Source organism: Leptonotus elevatus, chromosome 9 (genome assembly GCF_054856555.1).
Source record: "Leptonotus elevatus isolate MCC_2025b chromosome 9, RoL_Lele_1.0, whole genome shotgun sequence".
Taxonomy (NCBI): domain Eukaryota; kingdom Metazoa; phylum Chordata; class Actinopteri; order Syngnathiformes; family Syngnathidae; genus Leptonotus; species Leptonotus elevatus.
Window position 1 is genome coordinate 19,379,647 of NC_141247.1, and position 23,857 is coordinate 19,403,503.

Below are 23,857 nucleotides of genomic sequence, written 5' to 3' on the forward strand. Positions count from 1 at the left end.
CCCCAAATAGCAGACAACTGATTTATTTGGGTGTGTTTTACTTAAGATGGAACTTGAGTGAATTATAAACAGTTCAAAATATCTAAAACTTTAAGGCAACAAAAGAATCCTAACCTGAATCCAATCAAATAAATGCCAAAGGTGCTGCAACAAAGTATTAACTTGAGGGTGTACATATTTATGCAAATAGGTTATTCTTTGCTTTGATTTTCAATTGAGTTGAACAGGTTATAGATCACCCCCCCCCCCCCCTAAAAACAGGGGTGTGTAGACTTTTTATATCCACTGTAAATCCCCACAGCCTCTACTCAATATTTTATTGATGTTTCACTGTCATGGAAAATTACATTTATTTAAAAAAAAAATACTTTCTGGATGTATTGATTCATCTTAAATAAGCTTCCGTTGCTGATTGACAAGCTGAGCGATGATTCGCGTAACACAGCGGGCGCCAATTAGCGCCAAATATGTCATTTAGCGGAGGCGGCGCATTGCAAATGTGGTGACGGAGGAGGCCACCTGAGCCTGAAAGACGTTACGGTGAATAAAAAGTCGTTGAGTCACACTAAGAGGCTCTTATCGGCGCCGCGCGTACGCACGGTGACGGCTTATCAAGCTCTTACAAGCTGACATCACGCATGACGGCCCGGAGAGCAAGGTCCACCTCGCGCACGTGCGCGCCAAATGAGATGCAAAGGTTCAAGTCGACTGTTTGGTCACGTTTTGACCTGAATTGGACGTCCCCGACAAAACAAAGACGAAAAAAACGTCCGCTACTGAGCTTTTATTAAGAAATGAAACATCTCGTCTGCGTTGCAGACTACAAAAGTTCCATATTGTGAATTGGACCTGGGAGCGAGTTCTCTCAAAGTAAATCAAGTTTAAAAAAAACAAAAACAAAGAATGTCAGAAATAATTTAATCTCAGTCAGAGACAGTAACTTCATTGGCACCTTTATCAAACACAAGAATTGAATACAAATTGGGAAATGGTTGACATCAGTCTTTTTCTAACTAGTTTTCCGGTAACAGAAAGAAACAAGCAGGACAATACTTGGTTTGCTCAAAAAACAAACAAAAAAAAAACAAAAAAACATTATGGCCACACTGAAATGAAAAAAAAAAAAAGGGGGTCATATTTGGAAATTGTGTCCAAATTCTCACATGACCTGAAAAAGTCGAAGCCCAGCAGTTTCTATGTCAATGTGGCTACTTTCCAAATCCTCGTGGAAGGAAAAAAAAGTTACAAATACTTCCGTTTACAATATCAACAAGGCCATTTTAGTTTTTTCCCCACTTGGAACAAACAGGTGTAAAATCAAAACATTAACTACTGCATTGGCTAAACTACAACTAAAGTTGAACTTTTTACCAGAAATGTTTCTTAGCAAGTCTTCAGCATAACTCATTACTAGGACTTTATTTTCATAAAATAAATTTTTCATGAGATTTAACAATCATAATAGAAGACTTAATAGTCCTATAATATTTTTAATGATACTACTGTTTTTCATTTCAATGTGGCCAAGACACTATTCAAATGTAAAAAAATAATTTAAATTACAGCATAAACGTTATAAACATGTCATGTTACCAAAATTTGATTGAAACAAAAATACAAACAAAAGAGAAAGTTGAATGTCATGGTTTTGTAAAATGGTCCAAAAAGGACACGGTTGTGTAAAGTGAAACTATGACACGAGAGCGTATGTGTGGGGGACAAATTATTATTATTATTATTATTATTATTATTATTATCCCCCTGCATTCCATTTGCGAATTCAGCTATCCTTCGATTTATTAGAATTTTGTTGTTGTTGAAATTATTCTCCATTATTTGCTGAAAAACTTAAGTCACAGCTTTTTTGCCCAGGCCGAACCTGTATCTTATGTAAAAGTAGTGCTTTGGTGGTGAGGAACTTCATTATTCACAAATTTCAGAACATTTTTCAGCAGCCACTAAACATAAAGATGATTGTGGAAACTCGAAGCACATGCCACATTTTAGTGACCTGCATGGCTCGCCATACTGTTTGACCAATAAAAAAAAGAATAAAAAAAAAAAAGAGCATTTCAAAAGACAAACTGAAAGTTTCTGTCGCTCCCTTGGCTGACCCCTGACACACTGTAAAGCTGGCCGCAGGAAGCGGACATGCGATAGTCGGCATCCGCACGTCACCGAAGCGCACTGAGCCTGCCTGAGGGCAGCGTCGCTAACCGAGATGAGCGCCAGTAGCCTGAAAGTTAAATCCTGTGCTTTGAGCCCCTCACTGGTCACCAGGATACAGTCGCCACAAGGAAGCAGGATTGGGTTTAGCTATCGGGCTACTTTGCACCTATAAATAATAACGTAAGGGGTAGGGGGAAGAAGAAAAAAATAAAAAGGTCGCTTTTAGGTTTTAGTCCTAGGACATTTTTCCAATCTGGATCTTCTTCCAGGCTTCTGATGCGGTGAAAATGCAGGAATCAATGATGCCCGCCACTGTAAACGTCCCTCCGACGATGGCACAGATCTGCACACAAAATAGGGCTGAACAATACATACACATATATATACACACACACTGTATTAAAAATATTATTATTATTAATTAATAAAATAAAGTATTATATTAATTAAATAAAAAGTAAAAACAATCTAAAATAATCAAAAAGAAACAAAATTATAATTTTAAAACAATTTATAAAAAAATAAATATATATATATATATATACACACACATCTATATCTACATCAATATATATATATAAATTATTAATCATTATTAATCAAAAACAATTTTTTAAAGAAAATATATATCCATCTATTGATTGATCGATAGATGGATATAGATATAAATTATTCATTATTATTAATAAAAAACAAACAAAAAATTATAAAAATAAATAATATATTAAATAAATAAATAAAAAAAATTGTTTTAAATAAACAATAATTAAAAAAATTAAACGTAAAATATATATATTTTTTAAATTGTAATAAATAAATACAAATCTGATCCAAATCAACTTCACAGTGTAGCAGAGTGCAATTTTCAGAAATTGATGTAGATTAAAAAAATAAATAATAATTCATTTTATTTCATGCTTCATGTGCATCCCAATATTAAGGGGGGGGGGGATAGATTGTTCTTCTAAATAATTGAGCCCTAACACAAATTGACACACAATCTGGCTTCTAACCTGCTAACAATGTGTGTTAGGCGATGTAAGAGTAAACTGGAATGCAAGCAAAGAGTCTCATACTTGACTCACGATCTCGACGAATGACTCACGAGTGCGCTAAGAGCACAAGTCATCGCCTGCTTTTAAGTTCCCTTAAATCACCCCGTACTCAAAACAACACAAAGGGCCAATTAGGGTGGAACTCATCATCTAAAGGGGCCAATTTCGCCTTGACCGCGCTTGTCAGTCAGCGGGAAAAAATGCGGGTGATGCAATGAAAATAAAGCGGACTGCCAAAACTTTTGTAAGCACAACATTTGAGCAGACTTGCCTCATTTCATTGGACGGCAACGGGAGGTCACGGCTGACCAAGTTTCGATTTGGATTCACACTTGCACATTTATGTAAACCACATGTAAATATTTGAAACAGAAGAACGTTCCGCTCAATATGACCATTTACGGACAGCAAATGTAAATCAAGTGACGTTTGGATGACTTTCCACAGTAAGTGTCACTCACGCTGGTGATGAAGCGGTAAACCGGCTGCCTCCTCTCGGTGTACTTGACTGTGATTGGACTCAGGTCGTAACGGAACCAGATGGCCGGTATGATCCTGCCCGTGTGGCTGTACGCGACGTATTCCTGCGAAAAGAGCGCATGCTACGTATTAGCGCTAATTCATCCTTATCTGGACGTCTTTCCGACTCATAACGGCATCAAGTCACTTGTGAATCAGAATCAATCTTAACTCATTCACTGCCATTGACGGCTACAGACGTAAAAAATTCATTTGAACTATTTCTATTAGTTTAACATTTTTTTCCACTTTTGCTTACAAGGGTATGAAAACCTAGGGGGAAAGATAACATTTTTTTTATGATTAATCGCAGTTAATTAATTACCATCCAAAATTTAAAAAAAAAGAAAAAAGAAAAGATGGACGTCAGGCGATTAAAATTGTTAATCGTAATTAATCGCCTGACTTCACTAGTTAACTCACGATTAATCACAAATTTTATAACTGTTCTAAATGTACAATAAAAAAAAATCTAGGTTTTCATGCTCTTGTTCACAAAAGTGCAAAAAATATTAAACTAATAGAAAGAGTTCAAATGAATTTTTGACGTCTATAGCCGTCAATGGCAGTGAATGAGTTAAGTCAAATCAGATGCAGGAAGTATCAAGTGAGAAGAAGGAACTGCTGTGGTACAATTTTGACACATTTCGCGCACACTGCTTGATCAGTGGCAGTGATGAGCCCAAAGCTCGATTCTCAGAAGTATGAAGTCACGCTATCAGTTGGGGAGAGGGAGCATAGCCTGGCGATAAAAGCAAAAATCTGTCCATTTACGCCCTCTAAAAAGGGTTTGAAATAGACATTAGATTCAAACAAACAAACAAACAAAAAACACAAACTCCATACTTCTAGCATGTACGCAATCAGGAACACATGTTACATAAACCGTGTATTCAATTATTCAACACAAACAAACCACCTTCAAATGAGGCTCATCTATAATTTTTCTGAAGATTGTTTCTCAATCAATGACAGAAGCGGAACTTCTAAAAAATAAAAGGGGGCGGACTACAGCACCTTGTTGGCCACCGTGTACTGGTAGGAGAACCTCTGCTTGCCCGATAGATCTTCGTAAACTGTTGGAACAATTTTCAGGATGTAGTCATGTGAGGCCAGAGCTGCAAGGAGAGAAAGACAGGAACAAAACAAAAAAAATTACATTTATTAGTAATTTTTGTAACGAAGCTTTTAAATGTCAACCCCAAAAATGTATTTACAATAATATAGTGTTTGCAGCCCCAATAGTCTAAACACAATAATCTGATTAATATTGTGTATGTGGAACATGAATCAAGCAGCAAAATGTAGGGGGCGGCCATTTTGTCACTTGCTGTTGACTGACGATGACGTCACAATTGCTCAGGGCTCAGGTCACGACCAATCACAGCTCAGCTTCATAAAACAGGTGCGCCGTGATTGGTTGTTCAGTTGACAGCAAGTGACAAAATAGCCGCCGCCTGCGCTGGATTAAAAACAGGTGGATTTTGCTCGGTTTAGCTCATATTCCAAAAGTATTTGGGCAGGTTCAGGTAATGACCAATCACAGCTCTGCTTCATAAAACAGGTGAGCCGTGATTGGTCGTTACTTGAGTCCTGAGCAAATGTGATGTCATCATCAGTCGACGGCAAGTGACAAAATGCCCGCCACCTAAAATGGATTAAAAACGGATTTTGCTCGGTTTAGCTCATATTCCAAAAGTATTTGGACAGGCTCAGGTAATGACCAATCACAGCTCAGCTTCACAAGACAGGTGAGCCGTGATTGGTCGTTACTTGAGCCCTGAGAAACTGTGATCTCATTTCAGTTAATAGCAAGTGACAAAATGGTCGCCCCGAGATGGATTTAAAAACGGCTCAATTTTGTGCGTTTTAGCGCATATTCCAAAAGTATTGGGACATTCTTGTAAATAAGAAATTTATTTCCCTTCTTCCTGATGTCATCTATGATCAAATTTACATCAGATTTGCATTCAATCTGCCAGCATTCCATCTCGCTGAATCACAGTGTCATCGCACGCGATGAAGCGAGATGCAGTGAGCAATTACGTACGATTCGATGCCAGCTTGTCCGCTCCTCCTAAAGCATTGAAGGCGCCTTGGACTTTTTGCACCTGTACGGACAAACAAAGCCCCGGATGAGTTTTTTAAATTTTTATTATTATTATCATTTTTACATTTTGTGTTGTTTATGTGTTTAAGTGTGTCACTCTCTACCTGAAGCTTCTCTCCGAATGCCAGCTTGTGGATGTTGTGAGTCATGTCAGGACTTTGGGGCTGCGCGGTGGCACTGTGTGTGGATACGTGGAAGTTTCCTGGCACCTGATCACACACATGAACAAATACAGTATGCAAATGGTGTCAACAGAGTTATAAGCGTGCCAACTCAACTAAACCGCAACACATTAGCGCTTGGGAGCAATAAAAGTCCATTCACCTTGTCTGTAATAAACACGTTTGACTGACAATGTCAGAGAGACAATACTGGATTCATCTGGTTTTATAGTACTAAGAGGGTTTTTTTCTTTCTATTCTTTTGTCCATCGCAAGGGGGTAAGCAAAATATATTAGAAACGCCTCGCAGTATTTTTATAGTGCAGTTGTACACAATCACAAATATGGATCACAACCAGCCAATATGGATTTTCGGAAGTCAATTGCGATATTTGGCAGAATAAAACTCTGATTACTGATAAATCGGCCGATTAATTTAAAAACATGCAATGGATTAAAATGACTTATTTTTGGTCCCTGAACCCTTATAACCATGTAAATATTAATTACGGGCAAAATATTTGACTGTTTTATAAAATGTTGTCCTTTATCATTTGTTTAACTTAATAACAAATTGGCCAATGTTTTTTTTTTTTTGTGAGTGTGTTTTTGGGGGAGAGGTGAAAATTAGAATATCCTTACCTTTGTCTTATGCTGTAATGTGTCAACTTATCTTATAACAATGCAAATATTAATTACGGGAAGAACATTTGGCTGTTTTGTAATATTTTGTCCTTTAGTATTTGTTCAGTGCCATTGACGGCTACAAACGTCAAAAATCCATTTTAACCAGCAGTGAATGAGTTAATAACAGAAAAAACAAGAACAAATTGGCCATTATTTGGGGGGGGGGGGTTGAATATCATTATTTTGGTCTCATGCTGGAATGTGTTAATGTAATAAAAAAAAGGGCCTATATTTTTTTTCTTTTTTGTGAAAGTGGAAATTTGAATCTTTTTTTCCCAGAGCTAGTATGAACCAGGCCATACCACATACTAACACATACTTTTCAACAATTTAAATGTTTTTTTTTCTTTCTTTCTTTTTTTCAGGAATGTATGGAATAATGAGAATATCACCTTCATCTCCAACTTTTTCCTGGGGTTTGTATCTCTGTAAATTGATGGTAATTACATTGTGCAAGTGAAAATGCATCAGATGTTAACAAATAACCTAGTGAATCGGAAACTTGATGTTCCTAACCCACCGTGAAACATCACTGACACATTTCCAATCATTCCACGGGCGAACGTGTTAAATGCCCGACTACTGGGTTAATGATTGTAACCCCTTTGGAGAGACTGACGCACGAGACGTGTGGGATTGTGTTGCAAACGAGCGCGTGTGGCGAGACGTTACTTTGTTGATAGCGAATTCGCCTTCGAAGCGGCAACCGGCTCCGTGGTTGAGGGGAACCTTCATGGAGTTGTCGATGTGGCCCACTTCATGGCGGCCCATCTCGTCTTGGATGTCCAAGCCCACCACTGGAAACATACGCAATAGCCGTCAATTTTAGGGGGTTTTGGGACAGTTAAATCTAATTAAATTTACAACATCGTGTGGATCAAAGTATATGAGGGTTTTTTTTTTTATAGGAAAACTTTGGCAACATGCAGTGATTTGAAGTGTCCATTAGCATGAATGTAAATTTTGAAGAATATTCTTCTATGGCAAAGTCAAACCTTTATTTCATCCAATATAGCATGTTTTTATTTACTGAAGACAAAAATGACGGTAGCATGACCTACAAACCGGCAGCAAGCTAAAAATAGTGACATATAACAAATTACATAATTACAGCCAAGTCTAAAATGACGCTACTTTTTCCAAATATCTTTGAGCCTCCATATATTGTACTGTAGAATTTTTTGGGGGGCTGGCCATAAATGCCATTTAAAAAACTGATAAAACCTCAAAGAAACTGCTACTTAAAAAATAAAAAAAAGTCAAAAAAACATTTAGCCTATAAATGTTGATTTGAAATAGTGAACATTAGTACGGCCATCGAGAACATTTTATCCAAAACTGGAATGGCACAATACCAAAAAAAGTTCCCGGCCAGAGGTTAAAATCGTCTTTAATTAAAATTTCTCCATACAAAAGCAATAGTTTTGTCCAAACTTCGGACCGGGGGTCAATTGCGGCCCGCCGTCCATTCTCTAGCGGCCCCAGCATATATAGAAAATGACTTTTGCAATCATCCAAAAACGTATTTATACGTTTTTATGTTGTTGTTTTATGCAAAAGCATATTACAGAAGGCTTTGATGCAGCTTCTGACCTGAATAGGTGGCTTAAAGCAATGGTAGTCATTACAAAAAATGACCGGCAGGTGGCAGCAGAGTATAAGAGATCAGCCAGGGCCATGTTGCAACAAACTCTTTTTGCCGGTGTTTTCAACAGGTTTGTGAATAATGATGAAACTTAGCTGTATTCTAATGCTAATTGCTGCAAAACGGAAACAGATACAAATATACTTTTTTTTTTCCTAATGAAAGAAGAGACCAATCTTTTCTAACATTCTGTGGCCCTTGCAAAATCAGTCAAAATCCAGTAAAACAGCCGTGAGAGAAGGGGGTTGCTTCAGTGAAAATGGCTGGGAGTTAATAAAGTTCTTGGATTTTTCTATGTGGCCCTTGAAGGAAAAAGTTTGGCCACCGCTGCACTATACGTTGACCCATATGGCTAACGATGAGGAAATATTACCCAGCCTCGTCGACCCCCCCATGCCAGTCTCTGTTTGTGTTTTTCCGTCGTCACTAGCCACTCCTTGTGAACCCCACCTAGGCTGGTGTGTGTTGGCCCACTCGCAGTGGCCTATTTTCAGCGCCCGGCTACGTTTCGACCGCGAGCATTCGGTGGGATGTCCGCTAAAGACCCCCGCATGCCGTCTGTCTGACCTTTGACGTGGAAGGCATGTTGGACGCCCGTTTGCTGCGTTTTCTTTTTTAACGGCGATCTCAAAATACAGCAGAGTTATGAAGCAGTGTTTCTCCTTTTTAAGAGATTAAAAGGTGCAAGAAGGGAATCTGGGCTGGGGAGGGGGATGATGATGATGAGGTTATTACAATCGGTTCTGCTTTTCCAAAGAGTCATGCAAGTAAGTAAGACCCTGCAACATGTTATAAAGGTCAGTGGAGGAAGATGATGTTGAAAAGTGAAGGAGGTTTCCGTGATGACGTGACTCGCCATAAGTGCATCGGTAATGGATGGCGACCTTTTAAGAAGGCTGGAAAATATACAATGTAACCTTCTCAAGCAGAGAATCACAAAGTTCAAGCTGCATGAACATAATCATTAAGATTTGAGTCTGGCTTTTGTTGAGCGTGTCATGAGTGATCTCGTCATACATAACACAAGGTCAACAGCTGTTTTCCTGTAGAGCTGCGAAAAAAAAAGCAACCAAGTCGGATAAACCGACTTTAAAAATAGGCCCCCCAAAAATGTTATGCCGCAAAGCTCCACCAGCACCATGTTTGGGCCGTCCATGTTTTATACACTGACTTTTTTTTTTTGCAGACGCACACAGTATTGGAACGGCGGTTGTGATCTGATCTTTCACCATCTAGTGACCAAATAGCGGATGTTATTTGCCTGCTTAAAAACATTCACTGACTTAGTACTTAGTGGATTTTTATTAAAGGCAATACAGCACAGGAAAGTAAGTTCTGAACGTCCAAAAAAAAGCACTTGGGCTGTCATCATTCCAAAATAAAACCTGCCACTCGGTTTTAGGTGTTCATCACTTAACCAGTAGAGGGCGGTCATGCACTAAACATGCCCAGAAGAAGACAGGAACAGGAAGGAATAATATTAATAATAATAATATTGCATCGTCCATAAGTGACTTTTAAGACACTATTACATGCGTAATGCAGATATAATGATGTATGTGTGAACTAAATGGTTGTTGTGTTTGTTTACCTTAAATGGCAATCGCTAGCGCGCTAATGCTAATCACGATTGCTAACCGTTTAGCATAGACTCATACCCTTGTTTACTCGTGAATAAAGTTGAAGCATCTACCTAAGTGACTTTTGAGACCCTATTACATGTACAATGTAGATATAATAAATGGTAGATATTAGTTGTTTACCTGAAGTGGTAATCACTAGCGCGCTAATGCTAATCGCGATTGCTAACCGTTGAGCAAAGACTAATACCCTCGTTTACTCATGAATAAATGTTGACGCATCGACTGTAAGTTACTTTTAAGACACTATTACAGGTATAATGTAGATATAATAAATGGTAGTTATTGTTTGTTTACTTGAAGTGTAATGGTAATCGCGATTGCTAACCGTTAAGCATAGGCACATTTTGTTGGCGTTTAATAATGCATGTGTACATAAGATAATAAATTATGAATACTTATATCTATTGCATTCCTGCATGCTAAAAACCTCTTTCATAGCAATCTGGACCCCGTTTTTCTGACTCGCTGTCATTCTAGTCATGATTTTGTAAGTCTGTGGGCTTCAGTTTTCTATTTGCTTGTTTGATTTGTGGCAGGCGGCATAGTTTGTCAGCGCAGTCATGAGGAGAGAAAATAAACAGAGACTGCTCTTCGTCCTGACACCGCCGAGGGGGAGGGGGGTGGGGGGGACCCTCGATGTCAAAGGCGGACGTTGACCGCGTGGCAGCGACACATCAAACGGGGGCGGACGAGGATATTTGTGGGAGCGTGCCAAAACGCAGGCCTCAAAGAAAGGGCTTGGCAAAGATAAGACGGAGAAAAAGAGGGGATGGAAACAGACAGCATGCAAATGTGGAAGGTATACAAAATGGTGTGTGTGTGTATATATTGCGTTTATACTCACAATCACAGTGTAAGTTTGGCAAACTGATGTTTAAACTCACTTCAATCTTCCCACCACTGTCTTTATCTGGATCATCCACATACAGTTCATTTACACTAGGAAGAAAAGAACACAGATAGTTTGCCTTCTGTAAATTTTTTTTACTTATAGCAAATTATTTTAGAGTTTATATTTCCATTCTGTTGTTTTCAATGAAATGTCGCCGTTTTCTACGGATTGTCTGTAATTTATAATAATTGCCGATGTTTACTATGAATCTCCTTGAGTCTGGTCTGCTTCAAATCAATTGCCAATTCCCTAAGGGAAGCAGACTTTTTTTTAGATTTAACTGAGAATATTTAGCAGAAGTTATGTGACTCTTATTCAGAGCCGGAAGTCTTGTGCGTCACCAGGCAAGTTCTTACTTGCTATCTTCCTGTAAGTTTTGTTTGGGTTTTGTCATATTTTATTATCGTTAGCGCTCAAATTCTTTTCATACTTGTAAGACTTCGGAATGTTCCAAAAGTAGATCTGCGACGCAACCCTGTGCCTTTGTCGTCTTTTTCCTGTAAGACTGTTTTATAGTTTTTGTTTTCTATGGACTGTGGTTAACAATTTTAATACTGTCACTGTTAAAATGTTACTTTCAAACATTTCCTGTACAGTAAATCAAGGTTTTATGATGGCTACTGTTTTTTTCTCCATTTTCATTATTTATAAATTACTGTATTTTACGCACCGTGTATTTGGGTGCTATATAAATGAACGTTTTTTTTTTTAAACATTTTCATACAAAAAGTGCACCATGTTATAAGGTGCATTATCTTTGTGAAGCATCGTATGTTTCATTTAGTTAGTTTTAATTAGTTTTCAGGGTGGATCTGTTAGTTTTTAAAAGTTTTAGTTATTTAGAAAAATGCTAAGTTTTAGTTTAGTTTTAGTTAGTTTCAGGAAAAAAGAAACGCATTTCTTACCTAGCGTTGGATTTCGCCTAGGAGCAACGTCATCATAAGGTGCTTTTCTATTGGCTGCTGCTAGATGACGTCACATCTGTGTGACACACTTATATAGTAATAGTTTTTTTTTTTTTTAACATTTTAGTTTTTATTTTATTTTGTTAAAATTGTTTGTTTTTTTATTTTAGTTTCCTTTAGTTTTCGTTTACTAAAATAACCTTCACCATGACCCAACCTTTTTTTTTGCTTGATCCCGGCAAATATTGGAAGCTTTCTGTGTCATTTACATTATGTTATGTTTCCCATGATTCTTAGACTTTCGGTATGACTAAAACATGGACGCCTGCTAGCGATTTACATGCGGATTAAAATGAGAACGCAAACATAACGAAGACATTTGAATTAAAGACGATGAATTAAATACCATATTTATTTTTATCTAGAGATTACTGGATGTCATTATTTTTATAAGATAGTGTCATATGCTTTTAGTAGAGAATAATATTTATTGTCCGCATCCATCCATCGGCAGTTATTGTCAACACCTATTGTGAGGATTTGCGTATCCCCGCCAGTGTAATTTCCGTGTTGTGTCACACCCTGCTTCACGGCTTGCCTAATTACACATGGCCTCGGACCTGATGCATGCACATCGAAGCCAATTTCCTGTGACAAAACACACGACCGCTCATTAGCTCTGACGACACGACGCATCAAAAGGCGGTCAGTGACACGGCTGATGACGTTTCGCTCTTGTGCATTCTGGACTGCAGGTTTTTTGCGGCAACGAGGTGGCAAGTGTGTCACGGGATGTGACAACATACACTTCAGGAAACGTAGGCCGCGGTACCTACATTTCAGTGGCTATGAATCCTGTCAGCTCCGAGAGGAAGAGGAAGAGTATGATGGCGCAGCAGAGGATGGAAACTGCGGGCAGAGGGGAGCAGAATGTAAATGAATATCTTTGCTTCACACACACACACACACACAAGCCGTACATGACATATGGTACTTCTCCAATATCAATCTCAAATGACATCACTATTTTTAAGGGATGATGCAAACCAAATGAGCCAGTCTGCTCCGCGAGGGAGGCGAGGATGAGCTGCGGTGCTGACATTAATGAAATCACTGAGGCTGTAAATAGCAGCTCTAATGGCGGTGCTCAGGCTTGCTGTTGCACTGTTTTTAGACACCCTCCTACACTAATTACACATTAAATGCCACCATACCACAGCGGCAAGGAGGAGGTGAGCTCATGTAGTCTGGCAAAACGCTCATCTTTACGTTTCCTGAGAAGACGTAAACGCTCGTGACTCACAAAATCCGCCTGAAATATTTTACTTTTTCCATGGCACCTTGCACAAAATATTGGCGTTCAAAAATATTTACTCGAGTGGTCAGGGGCATTTATGTGTTCAAATGTCAGGTGCACCACCAATTAAGTCTGTGATTCTCGGAAGTGGTTCGCCAATGCATTTTGGGTTGGCCGCGGAAAAATGTTAATATTAGGGATGCACGTGGACAGTCAAATTTATTTGAAACAGCTTTTTAAAATATAACATATTCTACATGTATTTAAAAAAAAATTTTTTTTAATTTAATAACAAAATAAAAGATTTATTGTTGTGAACTTGGAACCCAACTGGATGTTACCGCTCATTCTGACTATATTTGAACCTCTGTGTAAATGTACTTTGACTTCAGTACACAAAAATGTCTGAAATGGTGACAAGCTTCAACAGTTCAACAACCCCAAATCCAATCTCCAACGCAATCAATCTGCTGGGTCAAAATAATGAACCCAACTTTGAGAGAAACTAACCCAATCTATGCAAAATCCACAGCTTGGGAAATGTTTGTGTGTGTAAGGAGAGTGAGAAAAATATGTACGGAAGAGGATTAGGGCCAGTGAAGAGAGAGAAAAAAAGTTAGGCAGGATTCTGACTATTCTCAGAATTCTCACTTGAAAGTCAGAATTCTGACTTTATTCTCAGAATTCTCACTTCAAAGTGAAAATAATAGTAATAGGAGCACAAATAAAGTCAGAATTCTGACTTTAAATTCTGACTTTATTCTCAAAATCAAAATTCTGAGATTAAAGTCAGAATTCTGAGATTAAAGTCAGAATTAAAGTCAGAATTTGCAATATGCTTTAAAATAAGAACCGAGTATATTACTTTTACATTCTACTGTTAACAGAGGTTATCATTCATTATTCATTCGACAAAAATGTGTGCTTGAAAGAAAAATGTAATAAGTGAAAACTAATCAGCTAAGTGCTGGTACTAAAAAAAGGGAAGGAGGTGACGCATTTGCTCAACCGGTTCTCACCACAGCGGTCTCCTCGGCCAGGACGCTCTCACCGAGCAGGTGAGGCGTATTTACATGGCAACCGTCTCCAAGGATCACGCTCACGTGACCTCGCGGTTGGCAAGGCCTCACAGTCAAATTTGCGGCTGTTGGGGGATCAACTTTGGGTAATGTTTGACTGCCAAACAACAGTGTCGCAATGACACACGAGTCAGCGATTCAGCTCGAAGCGACGACTTCTAAAGTTCTACTTCCTGAGGTTACTGGGGGGACGGGGGCGGGGGGGGGGGGGGGGGGGTACAGTTGGAAACAGTGACAAGTAGAGCAATATAACATGAGGTCATCCTTCCTAGTGTTCACACACGGGAAGGTTGAAAACGAACATTAGCAAAGGTCCCACAGTCTGATGCCATGTCGTGCGTTCCTGTAAACAGACGCACCTTTCCAGTTACGCTGCCCGAGGCCCATTTTAAACACCAAACGAGAACAATGAGAGTTTTCTATCGGCTCAGGCGGGCCAAACAAATATTACGCATCTCGCTGGGGGGGGGGCTCCGGAAAAAACACTGCGTTTAAAAACGGACGCATTGTTCAACGCAAATACCATACCCCAAAGGAATGTGCCGCTAAAACAGACCAACTACCGTGCCCGGGGGTCAAACATTCGGCCTTTTGTGCTGTGAAGGGGGGGTCGTTTCTAGTTCCCTCCCAGGCCAGTCGGCCCAACATCCACAAGAAGCGGCTGGCCTTTAGCACCAGACAGTAGATGGCGACAGGAAGGGTGGTGACCGACCGGGCCAAGGAACTACTCGCATCCTTTTCCTCTTAGGTTGGGAAACGGACATCTTTAGCAACCTCATTCTCCTCCCTGTCATCCAGGAAGGTGTTTGTAATCAGCAGCGCTCGACCATTATGTCACCGGGTCTGCGGAGACTGGCCTTTTGTTCCACACGCCCGCTTTCATCAGGCGACCGATGCGAGAAGATGACTGAGGGGCCCCAAAGTGTGTCATGAGATCTTCGCAAGTGGTTTGAAATTTGAAATGATTAGATGATGACTTAGTGGTGACAAACACACAGCGTGGGAGGAAAAGTATTCAGGATCCAAAATACCTGCGGCCATCATTAACATTGTTGTCATAGTCGTTGATTAAACAGGTACAGCGGCACGTGCGTTCACACCGCTACATGATTATGGGCTTAAGGGGACTTGAATAATAACAGCTCCCACATTGTGTTTTAATTGCTGTTCTTTAAAAAGATTAATTGCAAAACTGGTTCTTTGAAAGACAGTCAAACTGGGGCAAAAATACACCCACTCATCTAGTGTTAATCTCGTTAACAAAAACTAAAATACAAATATTTTTGCCAACACATTTTTCACCGGACGAAAACTAGACTAAAACCTCCATTAAATAAACAATAACTGCAACTAAATCAGTGTGCATTTTCGTCGACTAATAAAGACGAGGCGAAAATCGTTTCCATCTGTTCTTCTTTTGCGAATATTGAGAGGGGACTCCGCCCGCTGTAGGTGGCGGTATACACAATAAGAGATGTGATCCACCAATAATTCAAAAGAAGAAGAAGACCAGGAAGCGACTGCCCCGTGCGATGACGTAGCTCGAAAATGTAGCTCACTTAATAAAGACTGGACTAAAATCTGTGAACATTTTCAGTTCACAAACAAAGATGAGACGGAAATTATGATTTGGTAAAACCTTGAAGAAAGACCTCGCTGTTTACCACAACGACATTGTGGTAATATAACAAAAAGTTTGGTGGTGGTGGTTTATAACGTAACATGAATCCTACAGCTATAACGTTCCAACAATAATGCTAACTAGTGCTTGCTAACTTGCTAGCTTGTAGCATGGAGTCATAATAGCCACTTGTTGATATACTGTAATTTTGTGTGAAGTCGTTTTAAATCAAAAAGATGAGAAAACTTTATGTGAAGTAGTTTTAGATTGGATGGAAATGTTCAATAATAGCTGCTGACAAAAAAAATGTAAAAGGATTGTCCTGACTAAATTTAAACAAAAAATGTTGACAGTTTTTGTTGACCAAAACTAGATGAAATCATATTTTCTTGGACTAAAATAAAGACTAAAAAGTGTGATTGTGAAAAATAGGTGGATGGAAAAAAAACCTCATGACAGAGTTTACCAGTTGTTGATTTTTTAAATAAAAAGTGGTTATATCCTGAAGCCGGGAAATTACATTAAGACACAAAAGGCCATTCATCATCATGATTTTAAGTAGGGCACGACCGATATGGAGTTGTTTTTTTAGGCCGATCTCAATACAGATTTTGGGCAGCATAAAGTACCCATTACTCGGATGATTAATTTAAGAAATGTATAATGGTTCTTTTTTCCCCATCCCAAATGCATTTCAATGGTTGCCAACTATATGTGGATTTTCGCTACGATTTTGAAGGGTTCCTATTTGGCTGATTACGTTTTATGCAATAAGCATGCATACAAAATGAACAATGAACGCATAGGCTGCCACCTCAATAGAGAAGAAATTGCATAATTAAACAAACTTCATGAAATGCACTCACTGAAAGCGCCTGTGTACGTGGGCTGGGTGAGATCTTTGGGCACTTTCCTGTAGATATCCAACCTGAGAAGAAAAAGGCAGAAAAGGGGGGGGGGGGGTGGAAAGCGGGGTGAGAGAGAAAAAAAAATATTGAAAACGTAAACACGACGTGGTGAGAAGAGAGGAACACTTTGTACCCGTCGAGCTGTGCAATATTACAGAGGAGTGCTGGAATGTTAGCACTGGAACGCTGCCATGACTTATACAGGCCCAGACGGCCTGCTTGCAACACACCCCTGCTGCTTGCACTATATTTCTGACCTGACCTCAACGCAAATCCCTTACACATAACATTGACACAAGAAAGTACAAGACCAACAAAAACAAAGTCACGATAAGATGGTGCGACTTTGACCAAACCAGTGACAGCATCAGGATATAACCCGTGATAAAGCGCATTGAGAAGACAATTCATCTACTAAACAAAATACCTGAGCAGCTGGAAAAGGGAAACGACCTGCCCTAAAGTGACAGCTGCCATTTTGATTTATTTTATTTGTTGAATTGAGCAGGATTACTCCGTTAACATTGCCCACGATTGCCGTTTTAAAATTGTGCAAATGATCTTGCTCTAGTAATGTTATTCAAGCCTATTTGAGGAGTGAAGAGGAGGGAAAATGTGCGACTTAACATCACAACTATTTAAGTTCATGAGCTCACGCGCAAGTCCTTTTTGGGCTGCGTTACATTTTTCGGCTCAAACTGCACCACTGACAGCACACGAGCTCACGCACTCCTTCCTCATCTCCTGCCAAAACAGTCACATCTGTTGACATTTCTGCCAGTGAAATCACGACGGCTGAGGCAATGCAGGGCGGGGGAGGAAGCGGGAGGGAGGTGCTTCCTGTCCCGCCCCGGACTCTGCTACTTCACTTTGGGTTTTTTCGTCCCTTTTTCAGGGTCCAAGTGAGGTTCAGCCTCTCACTTCAACTGAGAACTATGATGTGCTATTTCATCATTCCTGAATTGAATTCCAGACCAACAAAATGTCAAAGCTGGGATGGGCATGATAATCGATTAACCTATCGTTAAGAATTCAGTCAATTGAGGGCATTTGAGTAATCGGGCTTCAAAGCAATTGTGGTTTAATGGCGTGCAGTACGTGGCTGTTACCAGCAGGGGCGCTGCTGATTCAATCTGAACTAGTTAGCAGTGTGAAGAAGAACAAAACATTTAGCGTTGTGAACTTGACCAACATCCTCGCGATGGAAATTCCCCCAAGCGGCAAATTTTGTGCTGTACAACAGTACATGACATTTAGAAATCAATACGTAAAATTTTCTCTCCGGATGATCAAGGAAATGTTGTCTTTTGACCAATTTAGGATTTGTGTAAATTGAATATTTAAAAATGTATATATCTGGGCTGTGTTTGTGTGTACCCTCAATTTCCCAATTTTGACAAAGTTGCAACGTTCAATTCATTTAACTACGGTACTTTTTTTTTTTTTTTGCATTTTCATTATAATAGGTGCCAAAATATCTTAAACATAACCTGTACTCATAATTAAGGGTAGGGCTGATAAGTTATTAACTTCATCCAAATCCTTTTGAACATGTACATTTATTTTGTACCAAAAGACAAAATATCATGTATTTATAATATATAAATATAATATTGTTTGTATAAAAAAAGTAATTGAACAATGTAGGCCTATATTTATTTTGTGCCAAAAAACGAAATATTATGTATTTATAATATATAAATACGGCATATAATATTTTTGTATACGATAAAAAATTATTATTTTTTAAATGCATTTCAAAAAGTCATTCTTTTCATGGCACAAAGTATGGCACTAGACAAAATTTCACATTCATAGTTTGACAGAGAACTGGCTGCCTTTTAGTTATTGATTGAAAAGAATATTCTAGATTACAATATAAATAAGATTCCACGCTTGTCACCACACCGCACTGCATGCCATTTCACTTTAATTGGTTAATTGCACGCATCCCGCTGGTATGAACCGTCACACTAATACGCTGAGCTCGATCGGCATTTACCTTATTTGGACTGCACCGGAATTCATTAAAATGCACTCCCTGTGGCATGACCGTGTGACTGCGTTTTCAATATTAAAACGTATGGAAGTGTGGGACCGCCAATGTAGAGTAAACGTTTTTTGACTGGCAAATACGTTCGATCCTATTCGCAAATACGTTTTAACGTTTAAAACTGGACCAGCGGATGAATACGCACGATGTTACCCAACATCGTTTGTCTCCACATTCATAGTCACATGCCATGTGACAGGCACTTATGTTGTAATTTTGCATTTTTGGCAAAAAATGTCACAACACTCAATCTGTACAGGGTCTTCTCGTTTTTCAGCTGAAGGTGAAATTATGACTACATTCAACATTTGAACACCAGCGATGCTGTTGTCGCTCATTTTCAAACCAACGACACATTTTTCCCACTCTCTCGATTTTTTTAAGCATTTTGTGTGTCTGAATTTCTCATGACGACAATCAAGATGATCGGCTGTACGTTGTGTGTGTTCAGCACACTCTCCAGGGGGAATCACACCTTCGCTACGCTCGCTCATTTCCTACCTTTAGGACACTATGTGATCATGAATATTGATGTTGACTCTGAGGCCATCCTCGACGCTTGTAATTTCCTGAATTGCAGTCAGCGCGTGAACGGGCTCGATCGTGTGGTGATTAGTGAGGACATTGTGTACCGTGCACACTCTGCTGACCCCAACAAATGAAAACACGGCGTTGCTTTTTAGAGAAGGAACCTTATCAAACGCTTTCTATGAGGCAAATGAGTCAGTATGAGTCAGTTGTTCACGAGTACTTACAAAAAAGGTTTTTGAGCTTAAGAAACACATTTGCCTTGGACTTTATCCACACATGATGCACCATTTGAGGCACAAATTAAAACACCGACTCGATTTAGTGGCCTGATTCATGTGACTGATTTTACACAGAAATGATAATTATACCAAGAACATAAAAAAAATAAAACGTTTAATCAATTCCATTAATAGTTTAATTAAAGAAAAAGTCTAAAAACATCATTGTGTGTGTTTCCTAAGAAATCAAGCCCCCGGGGTCTGCGTGTGAGATCATCCAGCACAATTACCCAATTGAAAAATATATTTTTGTATCATCTTTTTGTTCATGATTCATGAATGGTGTACAGTAACTGACCCTGACCTTTGCATAAATATTTTTTTATACTACTTGTGTGTCATTCAGTCATTTTTGGAACCGCTTATTGTTTTTAAGCTTATAGGCCGTAGCAGTAGCATAGCGTAGTTCCTTTCCGTTTCTGTTTAGCAAGTTGACTTTCCATGCCAAGTCCAAACATTAATTTGCCTGCTCTTTTGTTATTCGAACTTCAACATTAGATGTTCTCCCCTTTTAACGCGGTTCCAGTCAGATATCTACGAAAAGTAATTACATGCTAACCATGTTAGACTTAAGTTAGCTTAGCAACTAGCAATTGCTTTGCGTCTTTTCTTTTCATAAATATTTTTTTATACTACTTGTGTATCATCCATTCATTTTCCTAACAGCTTATTAATATTTTAAGCCTTTAGGCCACTCCTCCTGGCTGTTGTCCGCTGTTAGCGTAGCGTCGTTCATTTCTGTTTAGCAAGTGGACTTTCTCTACCAAGTCATGGTCCAAAGATGAATTTGCCTGCTCTTCTGTTAAATGTTCTCCGCTTTAACGCGGTTCCATTCAGACATCTATAAATTGAAAAAGTAGACTTAATCCCTCTAAGCGCTTCATTTGGGTGTTAAATGCTAAAAATGTTAGTTTTAGGTTAGCTTAGCAACTAGCATTGCTTCTCCATCTTTCCTCGTCATTCCTTTGTGAGAACGATACTTGACAGATGCGTAGCTTATTCGCCGCCAATGGGGGTGATGAATACTGACTCGGGAGGGAATCCGCAACGTTTTTAGCCGCACTAGCCGGCGAAGCTTGTTGCTAGCTAGCTGGTCGTGCCGCAAGCTTGCCTCGACAGTCGTTGTCCTACTAACAAGCGTGTGTCCAGGCCCAGCCCAGCGAAGCTTTTTGGGAAAGTCTCAGCATTTCAGGAAAACGTCCAAATCTGCGATCCTCGGTTTTGCTACCCGATGTGTTTTAATGGGGTGCAAAATCCAAATTTTGACCCGCAAACTGTAATGCGAAGCCGCTTATTTTGAGCCTTGGGTGACACGAGAGCACTGACAAAGGTGGCTGTTAACGGCGTGACGCACAAGCCAGGCCAGTAGTTGGCAATGTGTAGCTCCAATTAAACACCGCTGAGAGAAAAGCCAGTAATTTGTGTGAATGCATATATTTCAAAGTACATTTTTTTCAAAGTCCAACAGTTCTTCTATCCTTATACGGTACACAAAACCCATAGCACCAGTCATCTAAATAAATGACTAGACTGAAACCAAATGTTTAAAGCTATTGTGAAATGCACCTAAGATTGAATGTAAATGGTGCGCATACAGCACATGGAGTACAGGTGGGGTGCTTTTAACAAAACACGAGAAACTCCCGCGGTCACACATCATTAAATGATGTCATCGAACTTCTGTAGACATTGATGAGAAAGCACACGTTTATTGCGGTTTGTGTGATGGGACATCCTGCGTACGCGGCACGCCGTTCTGGGAAAACGTAAGCTTGAACTTATGGCGCAATTGAGAGCGAGGCGTGACACACTCTGCTGAAACCTACGCTAATTAATTGGTCAACGGATTTCTGGCCCGGTGTTGTAATGCAAGTTTTGCATGAGTCTGCGCAACACTTGAACAGGATTTGACCACGAGATAACCTCGGTGACTCAATGGCTCTGTCACAACCAAAACTACACAACGGATTGATTTCATGCTTTACAGTTCACCTTTTGTGACAAGCAAAGCTATGAACTGATGTGACATTTACAATAATAAGAATAGAAGTGTTAGATTTTTGCATATATTGCTAAAGCAGAGCAACAGTAAAATGTTTGATTTCTACTTTATTGATAGTGACTTTGTTACTGTTGATGACTGAGTGTGTTCTAATCAATAAAACTGCACTTTTCACATGATTTTGTATTGATTGTTTTTTTTTTAATGCTTGTTTCACTTAGGGCTGAACGATATTTTTTTTAATTCAATTGTGATTTTTTTAATGTCAATATTGAGATTGATTTAATATCCGATTGTTTTTTCGAGGTCTTCCCGCATATATATTTTTTTTACAAAGACATGCAATAAATTATACCGTATCACAATAAATATCATATTATGCATAAATGTTTTGGTCTTATAAGTTAGGCTGAAGCTAAAATAAAGGCAAATGAACCATGTAATTAAATGTGAAATGCTTAATCTACTTCGATTAGAGTTGTTAACAAAAACTTTGGCTTGCAGTCTTTCGAGTATTCACTACGACAACTCAACAAAATTCTACCGATCTAGTTTCATATAAATCAGCAAATCATAAATCAGATTACAGATTAGATATGTATTCAATATATTGTGCAGCCCTATTTATAGATATTATTTGATTGTTATTTGCAAGGATTTCAGTGGATTATTCTGTTTTGGAAAATGGGGTTCGTTACAATCTGCCACTGTAACATGTTTGCTGACGCCATATCTGTGCCAACACTGCAGCTATCTTTTGGCTTTAACTTGCTTAAAAAAAAAAAAAACTTTAAAAAAAATTCCATAATATGCTCAATTTGGTCATGTAAAAAAAAGTATGTTAAGCCTAAAGGATGAATATAAGCACATTTCTAATGCTACCCTCTAGTGATCACATTGCTCGTTTCAGTGTCAACATCCTGCACTTTGTTTGAATTGAGGGTGTGCATCATTGACAAGTTCAACAGCTCTGGTTCTGTATAGGGCAGGCTGACTCTCCGCTGCAGCAAAATCATTCATGTATATCGGGAGCCTTTTACTCGTTTTGTGAAATGAATTCACAAAGCAGCATTGTTGCATAAACATGCAGCTGTGGCGAGCAACATTAGCCGGTGAGCCCTGAGGCTATAAAATCCTTATTTCCTCACCTGGTGAACATAAGGGTGGTTTGAGAAAACATATCTGATGCAAAGCATCAAGTAAACAATTTAAAAGCCACAATGGCACATATTCATTCCAGATGTGATGACGGGAGCAAGTTGGACTGGCTCGTTGGGCACCGTTCATTCCTTCCAGGAGCTCCAAGGATGCTAACTGTAGCCTCACATCCGAACCAAAATAGCAGCGGAAGTCGAGTACTCACCTCCTGACATCGAAAGGCATGATGCTCGCACAGGATACGGGGAGATGGATTAGCGGACAAAAAAAAAAGAAGAAGCCACAAACAACAGCGAGCACACGGTTCTTCTCAAAGCTACCGGTTGTTCATCGGTACCGGGTTGACGTCACCTTAGGACGCTTTGCACAATGCGATTGGCGGAGAGCTGCTTCCGGTTGGTCAGATTCTACTTCCGGCGACAAGGAACGCAAAAAATCAGAAATAAAGAATGAAAACGTTTTGTTTTTAAATGATAAAACAAATTTAAGTGTCTACAAATACACCTATAAATTAATATTGTATAGCTGCGTGTTCACAAAACGTAAGCACTGACTTTTAACAACATTTTCTTTTGGTTCAAAGCAATGTTATTAGTACAAACAAAAATATTAAGGTCAACAACACAAATTCTAAAAAAATAAAATAAAAAATAACAACTATATAGAAATCACGTGGGACTGTTTGACAATAACAGAATAAATCTGTATTGTCACTGTTTGCCATTTATACAAGATAATCATTCATGTCTTCCTGTGAATATATCACCTTGTGTTCCTTAATCAAACAGGCCCTTTTTTTTTTTTACAGGAAATAATTGTAAATTTATGAATAATCAAGAAGAGATTAGAGACTTATGCAACATCTTTGTTTAATTGTGTGACGTGACTCGTGGGATTTTTCTTGGGTATAATTGGTCATGTTGGCCAATTTAGGCAAGAAATGATGACTCAGAATTGTTTGTGTTTCTGTAAAAAGGTATGGGAAAAATAAGATATGACACATTTTTACTGGAATAGTGTACCAAAGCAAACATTGAATCCTACTCACATTATCACTGTTGACTTTTGTAAAACAATGATGACATGCAGTTGTACATTTTTTCACAATGTTCCCTCATGATGATATACATTGGCGAAATGTGTC

At 38.9% G+C, this 23,857-nt stretch overlaps 1 protein-coding gene across 1 annotated transcript; it reads right to left on the reverse strand.

The window, feature by feature from the left end:
- Positions 1-769: 769 nt before the first annotated feature.
- ergic1 (endoplasmic reticulum-golgi intermediate compartment 1) lies at positions 770-23,075 on the reverse strand. The gene is made up of 10 exons (XM_086085767.1): positions 22,919-23,075; positions 16,650-16,711; positions 12,623-12,695; positions 10,834-10,928; positions 7,374-7,498; positions 5,958-6,062; positions 5,794-5,854; positions 4,761-4,861; positions 3,686-3,808; positions 770-2,512 (listed from the first exon to the last, which is right to left on the reverse strand). The coding sequence occupies exons 1-10, from the start codon at positions 22,936-22,938 to the stop codon at positions 2,405-2,407; spliced, it is 873 nt and encodes a 290-aa protein (XP_085941893.1). The 5' UTR covers positions 22,939-23,075; the 3' UTR covers positions 770-2,404.
- Between the last annotated feature and the right edge of the window lie 782 nt (positions 23,076-23,857).